The following is a 17,996-nucleotide window of genomic DNA, read 5'->3' on the forward strand; positions in this document are numbered from 1 at the left end:
TTCTCCCCCTCACTCGCAATAAAAACATAATTATGGGGCTTTATAGAAAAAAAAGGCAAATTATGGTGACATGCTTTAATTATCCGCCGAGCAATGGCGGGCTGAATTACACAGGCAGGGCCTTGGAGGTTACCTAAAAATAAAGCAAGAAGCCTCATTAGATGCTAATTGCTGCTTTTGCCAACCGAAGTGAGATTCTGGTGCCGAGTGCCATTCAGTGCTGGGTTGGGGGTGGTGGTCTGAGCCCTGTGAGGCTCAGAGTGCCAGGGTCAAGCCTTGAGGGGCAGCCAGGATCATCCAGGGCAGGCAGGAGGACAGAAGGAGCCCTCAGTGCCAGGGGAGTGCCTCAGTCTCCCTTCCCTGTTCAGTGGGCACATGGAAACCTGGGATGGGAAGGGGGAGCTGTGGAGCCAGTGAGGGTGTCAGAAAGCGGGCTGCCCAGCGTTCGGCAGGGTCAGCATCTTCTCAGGGGCTCCCCAGGACCCCTTGGAGGGCCTGGACGCTGAGGCAGTGTGGGGGCAGCTGGCATGTGGCCCACTGAGACCTCTGTCCTGCCTGGCTCTATGCCTCTGCCTCCACGGCCTGAGAAAGAAGGATAGGAGGGGCAGACCATAAGACATTAGAGCTCAGAACAGCCCCTCAGAGGCCGAAGGGACCTGAGACTCTGCTCCTGAGGCTGGTCTCCCCAGGGTCCTAGGAGTTCCACAAAAGTGCCCTGTGCATCCAACTGGCCTCAAAGTTCCCGGGTGTCTGCTCAGGCTGGCAGCAGCCCAGCCTTGGGCTTGAGCCCAGGCAAGCTCGAGTGGGCACTGTTGCTCCCTCCTGACTTCACAAACCCCAGAGTCTGGTGCCACACCTGGCCCACTTGACTGCACGGCCCATCTGCTGGGGAGCTTTTAAAATGTGCCCGTGCCCAGCCCTCCCCACAGAAGTTCAGGTCCAGTGTTCTGGGGGGAGCCCAGCGTCTGTATTGTCTAGAAGTTGCCCTGCTGGTTAGAAAGTGTGCTGTGGGGTGGGATGTCTGCTAGCCCAATCCTTTCGTTCAGACATTGAGGAGGCTGAGGCCGCAGGGGTGAGCACATACTCCCTGCACACAGCAAAGGTCTGTGGGGGGCTGCTGGCACCCTATCCAGGGTGCCAGGGACCCTGAACCCCCCCCCATCTTGTTGAAATCTAACATTGTGAAGATTCTTAGCAGCTTTCTCTGGTCATTGATAATTGAGGATGAGAACAAAGGAGAGGAGCCAAGCCACCCGTGAAGGGCCAGGCATCCCTCCCACCACAGGCATCAGGGCAGGTCCCACCCAGCCCAGCTACGGGCCCCAGTCCTGACTGCACTGGCCTGAGCCTTCTAGGTGATGGATCCAGGACCCCAGCAGCACCCACCCTCCCAACCGCTGCAGCAGGTCTAGCTGGCAAAAGTCTTGTTAGGGCCTGGTTCCCTTCTGTCCACCTCAGGCCCACAGAGCCCACCTCTGCACCCCAGGCTCAGATGCCCAAAGTCACACTCACCCAAGGCTTCCCTCCTCCACCCACCTCATTCTAACAGTCATTTTACTTTGGGACACAGTCTGCTGTATCTCCTCCACCACACTGGAAGCTCCCTGTGGGCAGGGCTATTTCTCCCCACTGGCAGGGGACTGGTAGGCCCTGAGGGCCCCTCCTGAGAGCCAAGGGGAGCCGAGGGGCAGCAGCCCCCTTGGAGAGGTGATTCTCCCGTTGGAACCTAGATGGGGGTCCCACAGATGTAGGGGGACCTAGGCAAGTCCTGGGCTGAGCATCAAACCCCTGCAGGCCCTGCCCTGGACCTAGCCTTGGGCCTCAGAGCAGCAATCACTTCAGAAGGGGTGTAAGCCACAGAGCGGGCAGGGTGCCCAGGCTGGGGGTACTGCCAGAGTCACCCTGGGGGAGAGCTGGTTGTACCCCCTTCTGCATTCCCCATCCCTACCCCTCACACCCTCCCCCCCCCCCCCCCCTCCACTGCCCTGGAAGCTTTCAGTAGATACCCTTGATTTGGCAACCTAGTTCTGCCTGACCGGGCTGGAGCACTGGGTGGAATCCTTCCTGGGCAGAGGTCTTAGGAACCTTCTGCAAGATGATCAGTGAGGCGCTCCTTTCCTGTCTCCGTCCCTCACACAGACACTTACTGAGCATCTGCTAGGTGCTGCACACAGACCCCAGGGAAGAAGAGATTTCCCACACACAGGTGTGTGAGATGCCCAGGCCAGAAGTAAGAGTGGGCTGATGGAGAAGACATGATACCTGGCTGGCATAATTCAGTGTCCCAGCCCCACCTCTACACACACCCTCATACCCTGTCCTTGCCTGGCCCCCTGCCCAGGGTTCCTCCAGTCCCTTCCACTGTGCTCCACAGCGCCGTCAGCTAGCCTGGAGGTGGGAGGGGGTGCAGGACCTGGGGGCGGGGCAGGCAGGGGCGGGGCAGGAGGGGGAGGCACAGGCAGCCCGGGCTCCAGCTGCTGCCTATGGCCTCATTGTGTCCCTGGCTCTATAATTTACCCCAGCCAGAGCCCAGCCCCTAAGTGCTCCTGTTTCCCACCGCCCAACCTGCCAGGGAAGCCAGCTGCGGTGAACACTTGCCATGGGCCTGAGACAGGAATCCACACGAGCCACCGGGACCCAAACAGACGACCAGACACTCAAACAAGACAGACACGCATGTGCATGGACGCGCTGGGCGTGCACACAGACACGCAGCCAACACAGCCACACGGCCATGCCTGTGCCGTGCACTTGTGGGCCCACGTGGACACATACAACACACTGATCTCCACGACAGACACACATCATCTTAGCACCCGAACCTGGAGACAACAGAAGCAGGAGGGGATGGTTGTGAGTGCTGGCAGCCCGGAAGTTAACTTCTCAAGAAGAGGACTTCCTGGCTGGAAGGAGAGAGGCGCAGGTTATGGGGGCGGGGATGGAAGGGCAGTCCCAGGTGTGAGGGGTGTGAGACAGAGGACAGGCGAGGCAGAAATGTTACCCTCCCAGGGCTGCAGGGCAGGGGACAGAGCATCCCCCCTAACTAGGGGACTACTAGGTGCCGATTCCTGGAATTTCCTGCAATGTCCCTGCCCTTTACTTGGAAATCTGGCCCCTCCACAGCACACTAGATCCCAGCCTAGGGAACAGTTTCCACAGCCCCCAAGCCCTGGGTCTCCAGAGCCCATTTCCCGCTTCCCTCTAGGTCCAGGCCCTCCAGCTGCAGGCTGAGCCTGTGGTCCCATGGCGGGACCCTCAGTGGATGTGGAGCCCAGGTGCAAAACCATGTGTTTATTTTTATTAGAAATGTTCTTGGTATAAAAACAATCATGCGCTACACATTGTCATCAATAACCATCACCAAACACCCAGGCACTGAACTCCGTGTGGTCGGCAGGAGGGGCAGGCAGGCAGGCGGGCAGGACACACGGCAGACGGGCGGGGCAGGCGGGCAGGCTGCGGGCCACAGGGACACACACAGAGGCCACCAGGAGGACGCAGCACTTGGCAACACACTCGAGATTTGTTTTTGTTTTGGCTTTTTTGTGTTTTGATTTTTTTTTTCCTCTTTTCTCTTTTGCAACATGTAAGGTTTGGTGAGTTGGGGAAGGGTGGCAGGGAGAGGGGAACAATGGCTGGACGAGAATGAAGCGGACGAGAACAGGAAAGAAAATGGCAGAAAAGTGACACAGCTGGGACCCAAGAAAGCAGGAGGAGCTGAGGACAAAGAGGATGAGGGAAAGGAGGCAGAGGCAAGAGCCAGAAAGGAGACACAGAAAAGGCTGAGAGCACAAGCAGTCGGGGACACCAGAGAGGCAAAAGGTGAAACAAAGAGATAAGAGAACAGAAAGACAGGGCTGGAGACAGACAGAGGGGTCGCTAACAGCACAGACAGAGACGAAGGGAGGGAAGGATCTAGCACTGGGGCCCACACGGCCTGCGCCCCTGTGGTTTGGGGCCGGGAGGGGCAATGGTCCAAGATGCAGGTTCTTGTGGTAGCCTGGCACTGCCCCGGCCCCTCGACCTCCTGTCGCTCACCCAGCTTGCCCAGGCTGCCAGCAGTGACGGCCGGGGGCTCTGTTGTCCTCAGCACCAAGCCACGTCCGTGGGTGCCCACGGGCAGGCAAGACATCAGCTGGGCCCTTGGGTGTGGCCCTGGCCCAACGCACCATCCACAGGGTCACGGCTCCTCCTGCTGCTCAGCTCCATGGCCTCGCTAGATTGCATGGTTGGTGTAAGTGACGTAAGTCTGTTTGGTGGCCAGCGCTGGAAGGAGAGACCAGGGGTACCCAGGAGTCAGGGGCTGCTTTTCTTAAACTCTCCTTCCACACGGGCATAACCCTGCACAAGAACCTACCATAGCTCCCCACCTGTCATGGCATCCAGTCCTGAGCTGAGCTATCAACATTGCCCCAAACTGCACCAGCCCCGCCTGGCCCATCCGCTTGCTTCTGCTGTTCCCAGCTCCTCATCCAGGGACTGGGCCCATGTTTCGCACCTCCACGCCTTTGCCGGACTGGGCTGCTTGCCTGGAATGCCTTTCCTCTTCCCTCTTTACTCTAGAGATGACTCCTTCCTCTAGCATTCCCTCCCCAAACCCCATTCCCGTGTGAGGGGCTCCCCAGCATGGGGCCCCTGCCACCTCCTAATTCTACCACACTTCAGAAGAAACCTTTTTTTATGACATCATATAACCTTAAAATATTATCAAAGGGAAGTCTTTCAGAAGTTCAACCACACGCAATTTGGATGCGCACATGTAAGGAATATACATTAAATTAGAACGGTGGCCTAGGGGAAGAGAGTGAGGAACAGGGACAGAGGAAATAAATAATGAAAACCAGAGTGGGGCCATGCATGGCTAGAAACTGAGGCATGCGATTGACTCAGCCCTCCGCCCCACACCCAAGGAAACACAAGTCCCCCGGATCCCCAGGGCCCTCTGAGCATCCACCCTTTCTACTTCTCGGTGCCCCTGTCTCCCTCAGTCTTGAGCCCCCCTTATCTGCCCCTGTCCCTTACTCCACCCTGGGACTGGGGTGGTATATCGGGGTATCTCCCATTCCTGTCAATAGCTAAGTGATGCCAGCAGCTCTCATGAGCAGTGTGAGTGTCCCCCACCCCTCCAGAGTGCAGACCCCACAGCAGCCTAGTGAGGCAGCCAATGAAGCATCACCCAACTTGACAGATGAGGAACTGAGGCCAGAGGAGTGAGGGGCCTGGCCAGACCCTTGGTTTTGTCCTGTTCAGCCAGGGTTTAGTCCCTCCCTCAGTGGCCTGGGAGCTGGCTCAGTGGTGGTAATCAGGGCAGTATTGCTGCCTGGGGCAGGGGCTGATCCACAAGTGTGGAGAGAAGCAGTGGGTGGGAGAAACCAGCTGCCCTTTGTCCTAAAGCTGCCCTGACTATTGGTTGGGATCTGTTGGCTCAAAAAGGAGGCACATCTGCCAGACTCAGCCAGGGTCATCTGGCAAACAGGAAACTGGGGGACAAGTGTGGTGGTCTGCAAACTGTCCCCCCAGTCCTCTCTCCCCTATTTCACTGGGCACATGACTCTGAAGAACTAGGTTTCCCAGCCTCCCTTGCAGCTAGGTGAGGCCTTACCTGACTGCGTTCTTCCTTATGAAATACACATGGAAGGACTGTGTGCAGCTCCCATGTCATTCAATTAAAATGGGTCTTTCCCCCATGCTTCTTCTCTTTTCCCTTCCATGAGCAGAACAACCATTGAGGTCATCTAGCCTCAATCTTCAGGGAGCCAATGGAGCAACAAGATGGAAAGATCCTGGGTCCCCACTCCCACCCACCCATGATGTCCTATTACAGCAGAGAGAAACAAACATCTGTCTGATTTGAGCTGCTCAGTTCTGGGACCTCTTTGTCACAGCGGTGTAACTGGAAGCCCACTAACACAGGCAGGAGTTCAGTGTCCAACTATCAGTCTATCACATGTGGAAGAAGCAAACTGGTTGGGGACGGGGTGAGCAGAGGGGTCCACCATGGGACCAGTAGGGAGGCATGAAGGTCAGAGTCCAGCTCAATTAAAGGAAGAACTTTCTCCTGGCCAGAGTTGAGTGGAGTCAGTGGCCTATGAGCTCCCTGTCAACAGAAAAATTCAAGCAGATGATGAAGAATCACTTAGCCGGATGGTGGTGGGCAAGTTTCAAGGTTTAGGTGCTACCTGGATAGCTGCCAATGGAAGAAAAGGGTGCCACAACATCCAAAAAAAAAAAAGAACATAGCATGACACCTTACAGCTCATGAAGAATTCCCACCTTCACCTCTGAAAGGACCCATGACCTTCCAGGGTGCTGGATGACCAAGAGGGCAGAGGGCAGAGAGACCACAGGACAGGTCAAGGTCCGTTTGTGGGGGGCAGCATCCAGGAGGTGGCCTGGGATGGCAGGAGGTGTGAGAGGGAGATGGCACAGATCAGCACCCTGAGGGCAGGAACTGAGATTCTAGTTGCAGGGCGGCCTCACACTCTCTCTGAGCCTCAGGCAGCTCTTCCCCTTCTTTGCTGGGTCTCAGTTTCCCTGCCTGTAACTTCAGCAAGTGGTCTTTTTGCCTAAACTACTTCTCCTGGGGGCTTCCAACTGCCCCCAACATCTTCACCCCATTCTATCCCCCATGGTCAGAAAACGCGCAGCAGTGGCTATGTGAATCACAGCAGGCCAGGCTGGTGAGAATCGCTTCCCAGGGCTCCGTCACCCCCCGGGGGAACTGATAAAACTCAGCTTCCAAGCCTGTAAAACCCAGCAGCTCCTGGCTCACAGGTGAAAAAAACTCTCAGCAGCCACAACAAAATCTCCATTGACTGCAGGGGATGCAAGCCTGAGGGCAGCTGAGGGGCAGCAGGGGCAGCTGCAGACTAGAGAAAGTGTGGAGAGGAAGGACTGCAGGGCCTCTGCTCTCCTCTAATGCCCCACCTGTCTGCCCTAGAAAACCCAGCTCACAGGTTCCAGAAGCTGGGGAGCCCTTCACCCAAGCCTTAGTCTCACTATCTGGAAAACGGGAGCCGTGAGTCTGCCCAGGGCCTCCACGAGCTAACAGTGAGGCTCCAAGGGAAAGGCTCTGGCCAGAAGTCACGAAACTTGGGGTCCAGTCCTGCCTGCAATGCTATGGGGGAATCTCGACACCTGCCATGTGGCCCTTCTAACAAACTGACCTTCTCAGAGCCGAGATTCTCTCATCTGTAAGATAGGGTGATAATAAACACCACGTGGGGTCAGCCGAGAGGTGAACAGAAACACTCTTTAAATCCTGCAGCATGCTGGGCAGAAGGACAGGGCTGGAATTACTCCAGCAGTGGGGACCGGATAGGGACAGCAACACTCCCGGCACACTCTCAGTATGAGGGGAAGGCCGAGGGGTATGGGCCGAGGCCCTGAGCCCACCCGGTGCTGACCACAGGCCCTGGCTGCTGGTTTTCAGTTGCCAGAGGCGCAGGTAACAATTAGCCAGGCAGTGCTAGGCGCCAGTTGACATCCCCCATTTGTCGCCCCTTGTCTCCGCACCCAGTCTGCCTGCAATCAGGCCCCTGAATTATTTATTCTGTTGTTTGTTTAAAGATATGTAGCCTGCCAGTGACAGAGTGAAAAATGTCCCTGTTCCACAGGAGTGACACCTTTCCACTCCTCCTGCTCACACCCCCACCGTCCGGCTGCCCCCAGAATTAATCACCTGGCTCCTGCCCGGTGCCTCCATGGCCTCTGTTGTCACTGAGCTGAGAGACAGTGGGGGCACAGGGTGCTGGCCACTGGCCTTCACATAGGAGGTAGGGAGAGGGGCCTCTAACTTCCCTACCATGGAAGCCCCTAAGATTTTCAGGGGGGGAGGATGCCAAGGCCTGCAGGGGGTCTGGTGACCACAGACCCCTCAGTCCCTTCCAACCCCAGAGCAGCTGGAAGTGAGACCCATGGGGGCTGCTCCACAGCCTGGAGGCCCCCAGGCTCTTCTGGGCAGGAAGCAGGGGCCTGGGGATATGGGGTCTCCCTCCCCAGGCCTCCACACCCCTCCTTCTCTGACAGGAGTGGGTAATTGTCCCATGTTCCCAGGTGACTGGCTGGAGCAGAGGCAGAGGACCAGTACTGAGCCACCAGAGCTCTCTGTGAGGGCCCCACCCTTTATGGGGCCCTCTGCCCTGTCACAGCACCCACGGTGTCACCCTTTGAGGTCAGGGTGTCACCTCCGGGAGAGGCTAATACCCACTAACTCTCAGGAGCACTGGGGAAAAGCGCATCTGACAGACCCGCTCCTGCACGCAGCAGAGGGGGGCCTGGAGGGAACGGGACCTGGGACCTGAGAAGGGAGGTCTCCACGGGAAGGAGGAAAACTGAAGCAGGGACAGGATCCCCAGTCAGGCAGAAAGGCCTGGTGAGGGCTTCATCTGGGGTTTCTGCACATCCAGGTAGACATGGAAGGCCAAAGGTAGGAGTCCCATGGGCCCCTCTGTTCCTTCCCTGCTCTGTATGGGGGCCAGCATGACACCTGAAGGGAACCCCAGAGTCGTAGGTGGGGAGAAGCTGGTGTTCTATGGGGAGGAGGAGGACTGGAAAGAACCAGAGGTCACAGGGCAGGGAAAGGGAACACACAGGCATAAGGGGCGTTGATCAGAGAGGGGAGGGTGTCAGAAGCTGGTATACTCTCCACAACAGAGGAGCACAGGCTAGATCTCTGAGGAAGAGGGAAGTTGGCAAAGATGGTGGCACTGCTCTGTAACCAGCCCTGAAGGGACCTGTCCTGGCCAGCTCCAGACTGCAGGCCTGCCCCTCAGCCGCCGAGGTCCCTGCCTGGTGCCCTCCCCCACCACAAAGCATGACCCTCTCCTGCTGGGTCTCCTCAGACAGTCCCCCAGACAGGCGGCTACCTGAGCGCTGCTAGGCAGTTCTGTAGGTCCCTCTGCCTCACTCTGCCCTCACTCACCGGTCCTGGCCAGTTCATGTCCCGGGTCCCCATTGCTCAGGTGCCTGCTAGGGGGTGGCCGAACAAAGCCAAGCTGGGTGTTACAGCTGCCCAGGGCCACTCCCACCCCACCAGGTTACCAAAGGGCCAGTGTGCAGGGCCCCTGGGACGACCCCTTCTCCCAGAGGGGCTGAAAGGGCACAGGGAAATCCTGGGGTCCCGCTCACCCTCAGGGCCCAGGCGCCCCCTGGTGGCCTGCCTTGGGGTGGGGCACAGATCCCTGGAAGGGCGCTGCTAGGGCACAGGCTGGGGAAACCTTGAGGTTCTCTCCAGGCCACCAGGAGAGGCAGGACAGAACGGGCTCTAATGTAGTGCCTCAGGGCTCTCCCTGAGAGGCTGGCTCCCCGCTGTAGCCTCAGGGTTCCCCCAGTGTCCCCCACCGCCTCCCCAGGATGGGGCATCGGGGTAGGGAGCGGCAGGGTGGGGCCGGAGCTCAGCCGACCTGCTGCAAAAGGAGGGGGGCCTGGGGCCCGAGGGGGCGGAACGGGACCAGGCACTCACCTGGGGCCTCGAGGTTCTCGCAGAGCTCAGACTTGGCCTCGCCGTTGGGCCGGAAGTTGCCCTTCTGCGTGAACTTGTTGGACATGGTGGCCGCCGTGACCACGGCTTTGAGGCTGCGCTTGCGCTTGGGCACGTTCTGCTCCGGGTGGAAGAGGATGATGTACACCTTGGGCATGTAGAGCATTCCCAGGGACACCGAGGCGCTCAGACTCACCGAGACGGTCAGCGTCGTCGTCTGGATGTACAGCTGGCGGAGGGCAGGGCGGCATCAGAGCAGGCTCCACCCCGCGTGAGCCCTGACCTCCGCCAGTTCCCACCCAGAGATGCACCTGGGGACCCCACCCTGCATCCCGCTGCCTTCAGGCAGAAGGGAGTCGTGGCTTGGAGCTGGGGCTGCACACCAGGGATTCTGCATTCAAATCTTGGCTCACTACTTCCAGCTGTGTGATATCGGACACGTCACGTCCTCGTGCCTCAGTTTCCTCACGTATAATATGGGCATGATAATGATAGTCCTTTCCTCCTACAGCTGTTGTGAGAATTAAGTGACTTAATAAATGTTTTAAAAGTGTGGAAAACATCTGGCACATGGTAAGTGCCAATTCAGGTTACTGCTGTTATTTGCTATGTGGAGGAGGCGTGCCTGAGGAGAGGCTCTCAGGAGACCACAGCTGGCCCTTCTCAGGGCTGAGGGTGAGAGGAGCACCCCTTGGTGCTTTGGAACAACACCCAGTGGCCACATCACAGCCCCTCAGACCAGGCCCCCATTCAATGACTGCCCCCCAACGGTCCCCAGTGCAGAGCACGGGATCCCCAGCACCCATCGCGATATGGTGGTGGCAGCAGTCAGAGCTCATTTCATGCTCGCTCACCAGCACTAACGGTGACAGATGTTTAGCAAAATGAAAGCCCATTAATCTGGGTGTCGGATAATCCATTTTACAATAGTAGGGCCTTCCAGGCAGGGCTCTGCAATTCCCACTGTCCCTGTCTGGGATTCCCCTCCCTGCCTCTCCCTTCCTCCAGGTCCTCCCGGCCTCAGCCTCTGAACCTCCTCAGCCAAGGTGGGACCAAAGGAGACCCAGGCTAGGCCTCCTGGGTCTGGGCACGAAGGAAGCAGGAAATGCTCCTCCCCAAATCTGCTTTCTGGGCCTGGGTCTTGCCCTGGTACGTGGCTGATGTGCCACCTCCTCCAGGAAGCCTCTCCTGACCCCCAGCTCTATGGCCCCCATGATACCCTTCATTTCTTCTACCCAGACCGGCAGCGTGGACACAGGTCTGGACTTGTTTCCTGAAGGCATAGGGGCCCCGGCCTCACCTGGCAGTACCCCCGTGTAGGGACCAGGTCTTCCTGTTCTTATATTCCTCCCTGTCCCTTGCACGCCCCTCCATAAATGCCTCATGACACTGGATGGGATGACCTTCATTTCCAGCCACCCTGTCCTGGGTTTCCTACCTTTGGGAGAGGGACTGGAGAAGCTGTAGGGCCTAAAAGGAGAATCCTGCCCTTCCGTGGGCCTCAGTTTTTCCCTCAGTGTAATGGGATGAAAGCAGCTACCTCACCTAAACCATGAGGGTACCCCAAGCACAGACTGTGAAGCCGTGTGGAACTTGCTTTTAGTGACTGCAGGCACTGAGGTGAAACTGAGGAGAAGAGACATGGGGGACACGGAGGCATGACCGGACAGCCATGATGTGCCCAAGCCAAGGCGCTGACACTCCTCAAAGTGCAGCCTCCAGGCTGGTGTGGCCCAGGTCAGGCAGAGCTCCGAGGGTAAGGAGGCCGAGCGCGGCCACTGGTTCAGGAAAATGTCACAGGCCCAGGGGAAATGAAAGCCTGTCCCCCAGTGAGCACGCGCCCCTCCAGACACAGACAGGCCTCCATCCTCAGACACCACTTAACTCTCACCCGTGGACATGGAGCTCTCCTGGAGGGAAGGTCATGACCAGCCAGCGGGGGCATGCTGGACACCTCTCCCGCCCGAGATGGGGCTGGTGGCCAGAGTGAGAGGGCAGGAACAGGCTCCAGAGCATTAAAACAGACGCTTGGGGAATATCATAGAGTCTCCGGCTAATGGAGAAGAGGCTTGTCATCTGGGTCTTCACCATGGGACTGGGAGTTCCCTGGGGACAAGGTGTGTCTCCCTCTCCCTCATTACATCAGAGTTCCCTGAGGGCAGGGCTGGCTCTCCTCTCACACTGGGGGTTCTTGGGAATAGGGGTTGTGTTCCAGGTGAGACACCCATCTTAGACCCTTTGCTCCTTGCTGATGGGTGGAGTGCAATTGGGCCCACATGGAGTTGGTGGGACCAGGGATAGAGGCCCTTCTCTGGGCAGAGGAACACTAGCAGGGGACACAGTTCTGTGTTGAGGGTCAGTGTCCTGGGTTCCAGATTCTACTCTGCCCCAGCCTACTGTGGGATGTTAAGTTTCCTCCCCTCTTTGGGCACCAGACGCCCCTCCATGAACACAGGCAGGGCCAGCGCTGAGTGCACAACTTGTGCACTCACCCAGGGGCCTGTGCCTAGCTCTCGGTTTAAGGTCCTGCTGCCCCCATATTGAATTGTGGATAATTTCTGAACAGTGGGCTCTGCGTTTCCATTTTGTGCTGGGCGCTGAAAATGACATAGTCAACTCTGAACACACGGGCACAGTTATCGGTGTTCTGTTCTATTTTGTTTTTCTGCCTAGGAGCCTTTCTGCAAACAAAATTCAAGGGATATAAACAGATCAAACCCTCCCTCCCAGCGTGGGCCCTGGGGGCTCCTGTAGCCAGCCCCAGCTGGGAGGTAGGCCCTGCACACAGCAGAAGCGGGGGCCCTGTACACCGCCAGTTCCGATCCTTGCCCCAGGGTGTGGAATTTGAGCCCCACCATGGGAACCTGCCTCTGGCTCAGACATTGTTTCTGGAGCCCTATTCTGTGAAGGCATATGGCCACCAGGAGGTGGTAGCAGGTTAACCGTTATCAGAGAAACAGTGGTCTAGACCCCAGCAGGCACTCCTGAGGGGCTGAACTCAGGCACCAAGAAGGTCTTAAAGGGAGGCAGAGTGAGAGGCGGCCTTCGGGCTATGATCTCCCCTCCTCTCCTACCCACCCGCCTCTTAGCCCGCTGGTGCCTGAACTCCCACCATCCCTGCTCCCCTGTGTGGATGGGCCCTCGCTGCACTCCGTCGTCCATCCTCCGTGAGGAATCCTGCATTCAGCCTCACTAGTCATGTGCTCCCCACAGTGAAGGAGCTGGTCTGAGCTGAGTTGGATGCGGGAGGGCAGAGGACACCTGGGGTGAGGAAAGGGCACAGGAAGGAGCAGCTGTAGATGTGGATGATGAATTTCCTGCTTTCGTGCTAGGCCTAGGGGTACAGGGTTTGAGGGGCCCCGGTGGGGGCACCAAGGAGCTCTGCCTGCCTTGTGCTTCTGCGGGCTGACCCTGATAGGAACCGAGATCCTCCGAATCTATACAAACCAGACAGACAAACTTCCCCACACCCTGATTGCCTCTGCAGCCACATCCCGCCCAAGCATGACTGAGCAGTAACCCCACGTAGTGGAGAAAGCCCGCTCAGTGTAATGCCAAATGGCTGCGGTGTTAAGCCCTGGAAATCCGGGCTAAGGCTGGGAAATCCAGCCGCCTGCTCACCAGAGCGGCACAGACGGCTTCACTCTGTGCCAGCACCTGAACCCTCGGGGAGTGTGCAAGTGCGTGTGTGCATACATTCATGCCTGCTCACACACACACATCAATATACGCGTACATACCTGCATTGACATATACACCTGACCTCACAGCTGCACACTTACATCTGACTCAGCTGGGCTCACACACACACACATACACCTTCACACATGGGCACATATACATAGACACAAATGTACTTACACACATCTACACACATCCCCCTGCACACACTCACACATCTGCACACTGTGTGCACACTCCTGGGCACATATATTCAACCTACACATCCATACACACACCAGCAGCTACATACCCCTCAGCACACTCATCAACCCATCCCCACTCAATCTGCATGCACATGGGCACACACCCGTGCACACACACCCCACACAGGCACCACTGAGCATGTACATGCACAAAAAGGCACACACACGTCTATACACACACACTTCTGCAGGCACACCACAACTCCTGACAACAGCCACACCCCGCTTGATCTACATGCAAACACACACACTTAGCAGCCAGACCTGCAGCTTGCACTGGGACATCTTGCAACTCGGCATGACATGGCCCAGACACAGCCCCAGGTTGCCTGAGTCTCTAAGAAGCCTGGTAGCCTGAACTGCAGGAACTTCAGAGCACATCTCCTCTGCCCCTCCCATTCAGAGGCCCAGAATGGGAGAGGTATCTGTCCGAGGTCCTGGGACACTAGGGAGAGAGCGCACCGGTGTGAGGCCAGCCTGTCATATGACCTGGGACAAGTCCCTGTCCCTCTCTGGGCCTATGAACTGATCATCTCAGGGACTCCCTTCATCATCATGGCTGGCTGGGGGAGCCTCCTAAAAAGGCAGGAATCAGAGGCTGGTAGGTCACCTGGAGAGATTGCAAAGGGTAGGGAGGCTGAGTTGGGGGGCTGGGCTGCAACATCTGGAGACCAGAGGGCCTGATATCCTGGGATGACAGGGACCCCACTGGGGAGTGGGCTGCTGGAAGGCAGCCAGAGGGAATTATGGCAAGGTGGAGGGAGGGACTTAACCATCACGTGTGGGCCTCCCAGCCAGGCACCTTCACTCCCTGAGGAGGTGTGGGAAGGGGCCTTCTGGTATTGTTGAGGGTAATTTCTCAAGCTGCCAGCTTCCTGGGGTATGGGATGGCCTCCCCACTGGCTCCACAGGCCCACGAGCACTGAGAGGCGTGAGGGCCTCTGCCTGCACCTGCACTCAGCAGGAAGGGCCTCCCACAGCAGGCCTGGTGGAGGCCAGAGACCCAGCTCACAGCACGGGTCGGGCGCCGTGGCTGCCTGGCGGCTGCTTGGCTCAGACATGCAAGGTGGGATCCCCCTGCTGAAGCAGGCCCAGTGTCAGATCTCAGATCTTAGGACACTCACTGCCAGCCCCAAGGTCTACCTCTTAGGGCCCCCCACAGGACCCCTCTTGGAAGATGACCCTTGAGGAGCTGTTGGAAAAGAGGTGGGCACCTACCAAGGAGTCCCAGGGCGTGAGGTATCCCAGAGCTGCAGGGGGGAAGGCTGTGCTCAGGATGAGGGGGGTGCTCCTAAGTTAGATAAAGTGGGGTCAAGTCCAGCTGTGCCACCAAGGCAAGTCACTCCCCCTCTCTGTGCCCCTCTGTCCTTATCTGAAAGCAGGAGATGATGAGACCTCACCAGCTGCCATGGGGCCTAACAGCCGTTAGGTAAAGTGTCTCCACATGACAAGCACCCCATCCCATGGCAGCTTTGGCAGCTGCCTCACTGAAAACTAGGCATCCCTGGGAGTTCAGACGGGTGCTCACAGCTCCCCTCCCCTCCCCTCTCCTCCCCTCCCCTCCCCTCCCCTCCCCTCCCCTCTCCTCTCCTTTCCTTTCCTTAGATGGAGTCTCACTCTGTCACCCAGGCTGGAGTGCAGTGTCGCAATCTCAGCTCACTGCAACCTCTGTCTCCCAAGTTCAAGCATTTCTCCTGCCTCAGCCTCCTGAATAGCCTGGACTACAAGCATAAGCCACCCTGCCTGGCTACTTTTTTGTATTTTTACTAGAGACAGGGTTTCACCATGTTGGTCAGGCTGGTCTCAAACTCCTGACCTCAAGTGATCCACCCACCTCAGCCTCCCAAAGTGCTGGGATTACAGGCATGAGCCACCATGCCCAGCCATGGGCTCACAGCTTTAGATGCCAGGCTCAAGCTGACGACTCCTCAGATATGTCTCCAGCCCAGAACTTGCCCCTGAACTCCAGACTCCTATATTCAACCACTGACTTGGCAGCTGCATTTGGATGTCTGTCTAATGAACATCCCAAACTTAGCATGTCCAAAGGACCCCTTCTCCTGCCCCCTCACAGGTTCCTCTCATTGTCTTCTCTTCCTTAGCATGGGAAACTCCTTCCTTCCTGATTGCTCAGGCCTCAAAGCATGGTGTTCTCCTTGACTCTCTCCTGGTCTCCCACCCAATGCCATCCATTGGAAACCTGGCCAGCCAGTCTCCAGACAGGCCCAGACTCCCCCATTCCCCACTACATCTGCTGGGGACATCCTCACCTGCAGAGCATGACAGTGACCTTCTCACAGCTGTTCCTGGTAGCCAGGGGGTCCTTTTCAACCTACATCAGACAGCACCCTCACCTGCTCAGAAGCCTGCAGCAACCTCTCTTCTCACTCATGGTAAAAGCCAATGTTATCGCCACCATGTGGCCTGTCACCTCTCTGATCTCGTTCCCCACTCCTCTGGCTGCCTCAGCTCCACACTCCTTACACTGTATTAACTGTTTATGCACCCATTGTGTCATGTGATTGTGACAATACCTGGAAGGACTGCAGGGAAAGGGACATGGCCCCAATTTACTGATGAAGAAACTGAGGCTAGGGAGGCCAACTGACTTGCCCAGATCCCACACTTATACATGGAGATCAGACCAAGACCTGAGGTCCTTGGTTCACCTTGATGCCCCTGCCTTCAGTGACTCCCAGTCCTTCAAGATAAAACCCCCGAGTCACTCAGCCAGCACCAGGACTGGGATGTGAGCCAAGCATACAGGTCTCTTGGGGTGTGCCCAGGTCCTCAGAACAGGCCAACAGGAGACAGAGGTAGCCACTCTGCAACTCCAGCCAAGGAAAGGAAAGGCCCTCTGCCAGCCCCTAGTCTTTGGGCTCCCAGGGCAGCTTGGGGCTGGGGAGAAGGGAAGGGTCCCATGGGGATCCTGTGAGGGATAGATGGAGGAGGGAGAAGAGAGGAGTGAACCAAAAGGAAGACAGGGTTGAGTAGCAAGAGAGGTAAGAGAAAGGAGTCTAGAAAAGAATGAAGAGTGAAGGAGGGTATGGCATCCCAGGCTGATAGAGAGAGGAGGGGAAGGGGTGAGAGAATAGGGGGAGGAAAGAAGGGAAGGAGATGGGGTAGGGGCAGCAGGGATGGAGAGACAGGGAGAGAGAGGAGAAGGGGAGAAGGAGAACAGGGGGAGGATGGAAAGAGGGAGTGAAGTGGGGCTGAAGGAGACAAAAGGAGAAGAGAAAAAAGGAGATATGAGACAGAGAGAAAGGGGGAGAGAGAAGAGGGAGAGGGGCAAGAACAGAGAAAGAGGAAAGAAAACCCAGAACCCAGAGAGAAAACTTGCAACTGGGAGAGAAGTCAGAATGAGGCATGAAAGAAGGCATTTCTGGAGCAGGGGAGAGGCCAGCCAACCTCAGGAGGCTGTCCCCTGCTTACTGCCCTCACTCACCCACTGTCCACCCCCAGCCCCCACTACTCACCTTGTCAGCCGACTGCGAGGTGCCAAAGAAGATGGGGATGAAAGCCAGCCAGACGATGCAGGTGGTGTACATGGTGAAGCCAATGGGCTTGGCCTCGTTGAAGGTCTCGGGCACGCCGCGTGTCTTGATGGCATACACGGTGCATGTGACCATGAGCAGCATGCTGTAGCCCAGAAGGCAGATGAGCGACAGGTCTGAGATGTCGCACTTGAGCACACCCCTGGCGAAGCGGGGGTCCAGCGTCCGCTGGTCCTGGAAGTCCACCACCGAGTGGGAGGGGTCCACCACAAACCACACACAGATGCCCAGCAGCTGCAGCGAGATGAGGCTGAAGGTGATGGCCAGCTGCGAGGCGGGGCTGATGAAGCGTGGGGCACTGACTGAGCGCTTGCCCTGCTCGAAGATGCGGTAGATGCGGTTGGTCTTGGTGAGCAGGGCCGCGTAGCTGATGCTCATCCCTAGTCCCAGGAAGATTCGGCGCAGCGAGCAGGTGCCGAGGTCGGGCTCGGCGATCATGAGGAAGGTGGTGGCGTAGCACAGGAAGATGCCCGCCAGCAGCACGTAGCTCAGTTCACGGCCCGAGGCCTTGACGATGGGCGTGTCATTGTAGCGTACAAAGGTGATCACCACAAACAACGTGGCAGCGATGCCCACCACGGCCAGGAAGAGGGGCAGCACTGCCCAGGGTGAGTCCCACTCAAGCTTGATGATGGGGATGGGCCGGCAGCCCGTGCGGTTCTCCGTGGGCCGCATGTCGTAGGGACACGTCTTACAGGTGTAGCGGTCCACCTGGTACTGGTACCCTGTGCAAGGCTCGCAGTGCCAGCAGCAAGGCATGCCCTTCACTGTCTTCTTCCGCTCACCTGGCTGGCAGGGCAGGCTGCAGATGGAGCGGGGCAGCTGCTGCCCGCTCCCCGGCCAGTGCATCCGCTCTATCTGGCAATGACAGTACCGTAGAGCAGGCCTCAGAACATGCCACCCTGCGCCCGGGACCATCCTACTGGGTGGTGGCACCTTGTAGCCCCACACTCAAATCACCCAGCTAGTTGGCTAAAAGTTCAGCTGCACGGACCCCACAGGGACATACTGAATCTAACAGCTGGAGTTAAATAA

General features: G+C 57.6%; 1 protein-coding gene across 1 annotated transcript in view; it reads right to left on the reverse strand.

The window, feature by feature from the left end:
* Nucleotides 1-3,276: 3,276 nt before the first annotated feature.
* The window catches only part of GRM4 (glutamate metabotropic receptor 4), a 126,373-nt gene continuing 111,653 nt past the window's right edge, over nt 3,277-17,996 (reverse strand). The window contains exons 9-11 of the mRNA XM_038005984.2: nt 16,884-17,819; nt 9,464-9,710; nt 3,277-4,266 (exon numbers count right to left, since the gene is read on the reverse strand). Coding sequence (XP_037861912.1) covers nt 4,217-4,266; nt 9,464-9,710; nt 16,884-17,819 — 1,233 coding nt within the window. The 3' untranslated portion in view covers nt 3,277-4,216. The remainder of the gene's footprint in view (nt 4,267-9,463; nt 9,711-16,883; nt 17,820-17,996) is intronic.

Source organism: Chlorocebus sabaeus, chromosome 17 (genome assembly GCF_047675955.1).
Source record: "Chlorocebus sabaeus isolate Y175 chromosome 17, mChlSab1.0.hap1, whole genome shotgun sequence".
In the NCBI taxonomy this organism is placed as follows: Eukaryota; Metazoa; Chordata; class Mammalia; order Primates; family Cercopithecidae; genus Chlorocebus; species Chlorocebus sabaeus.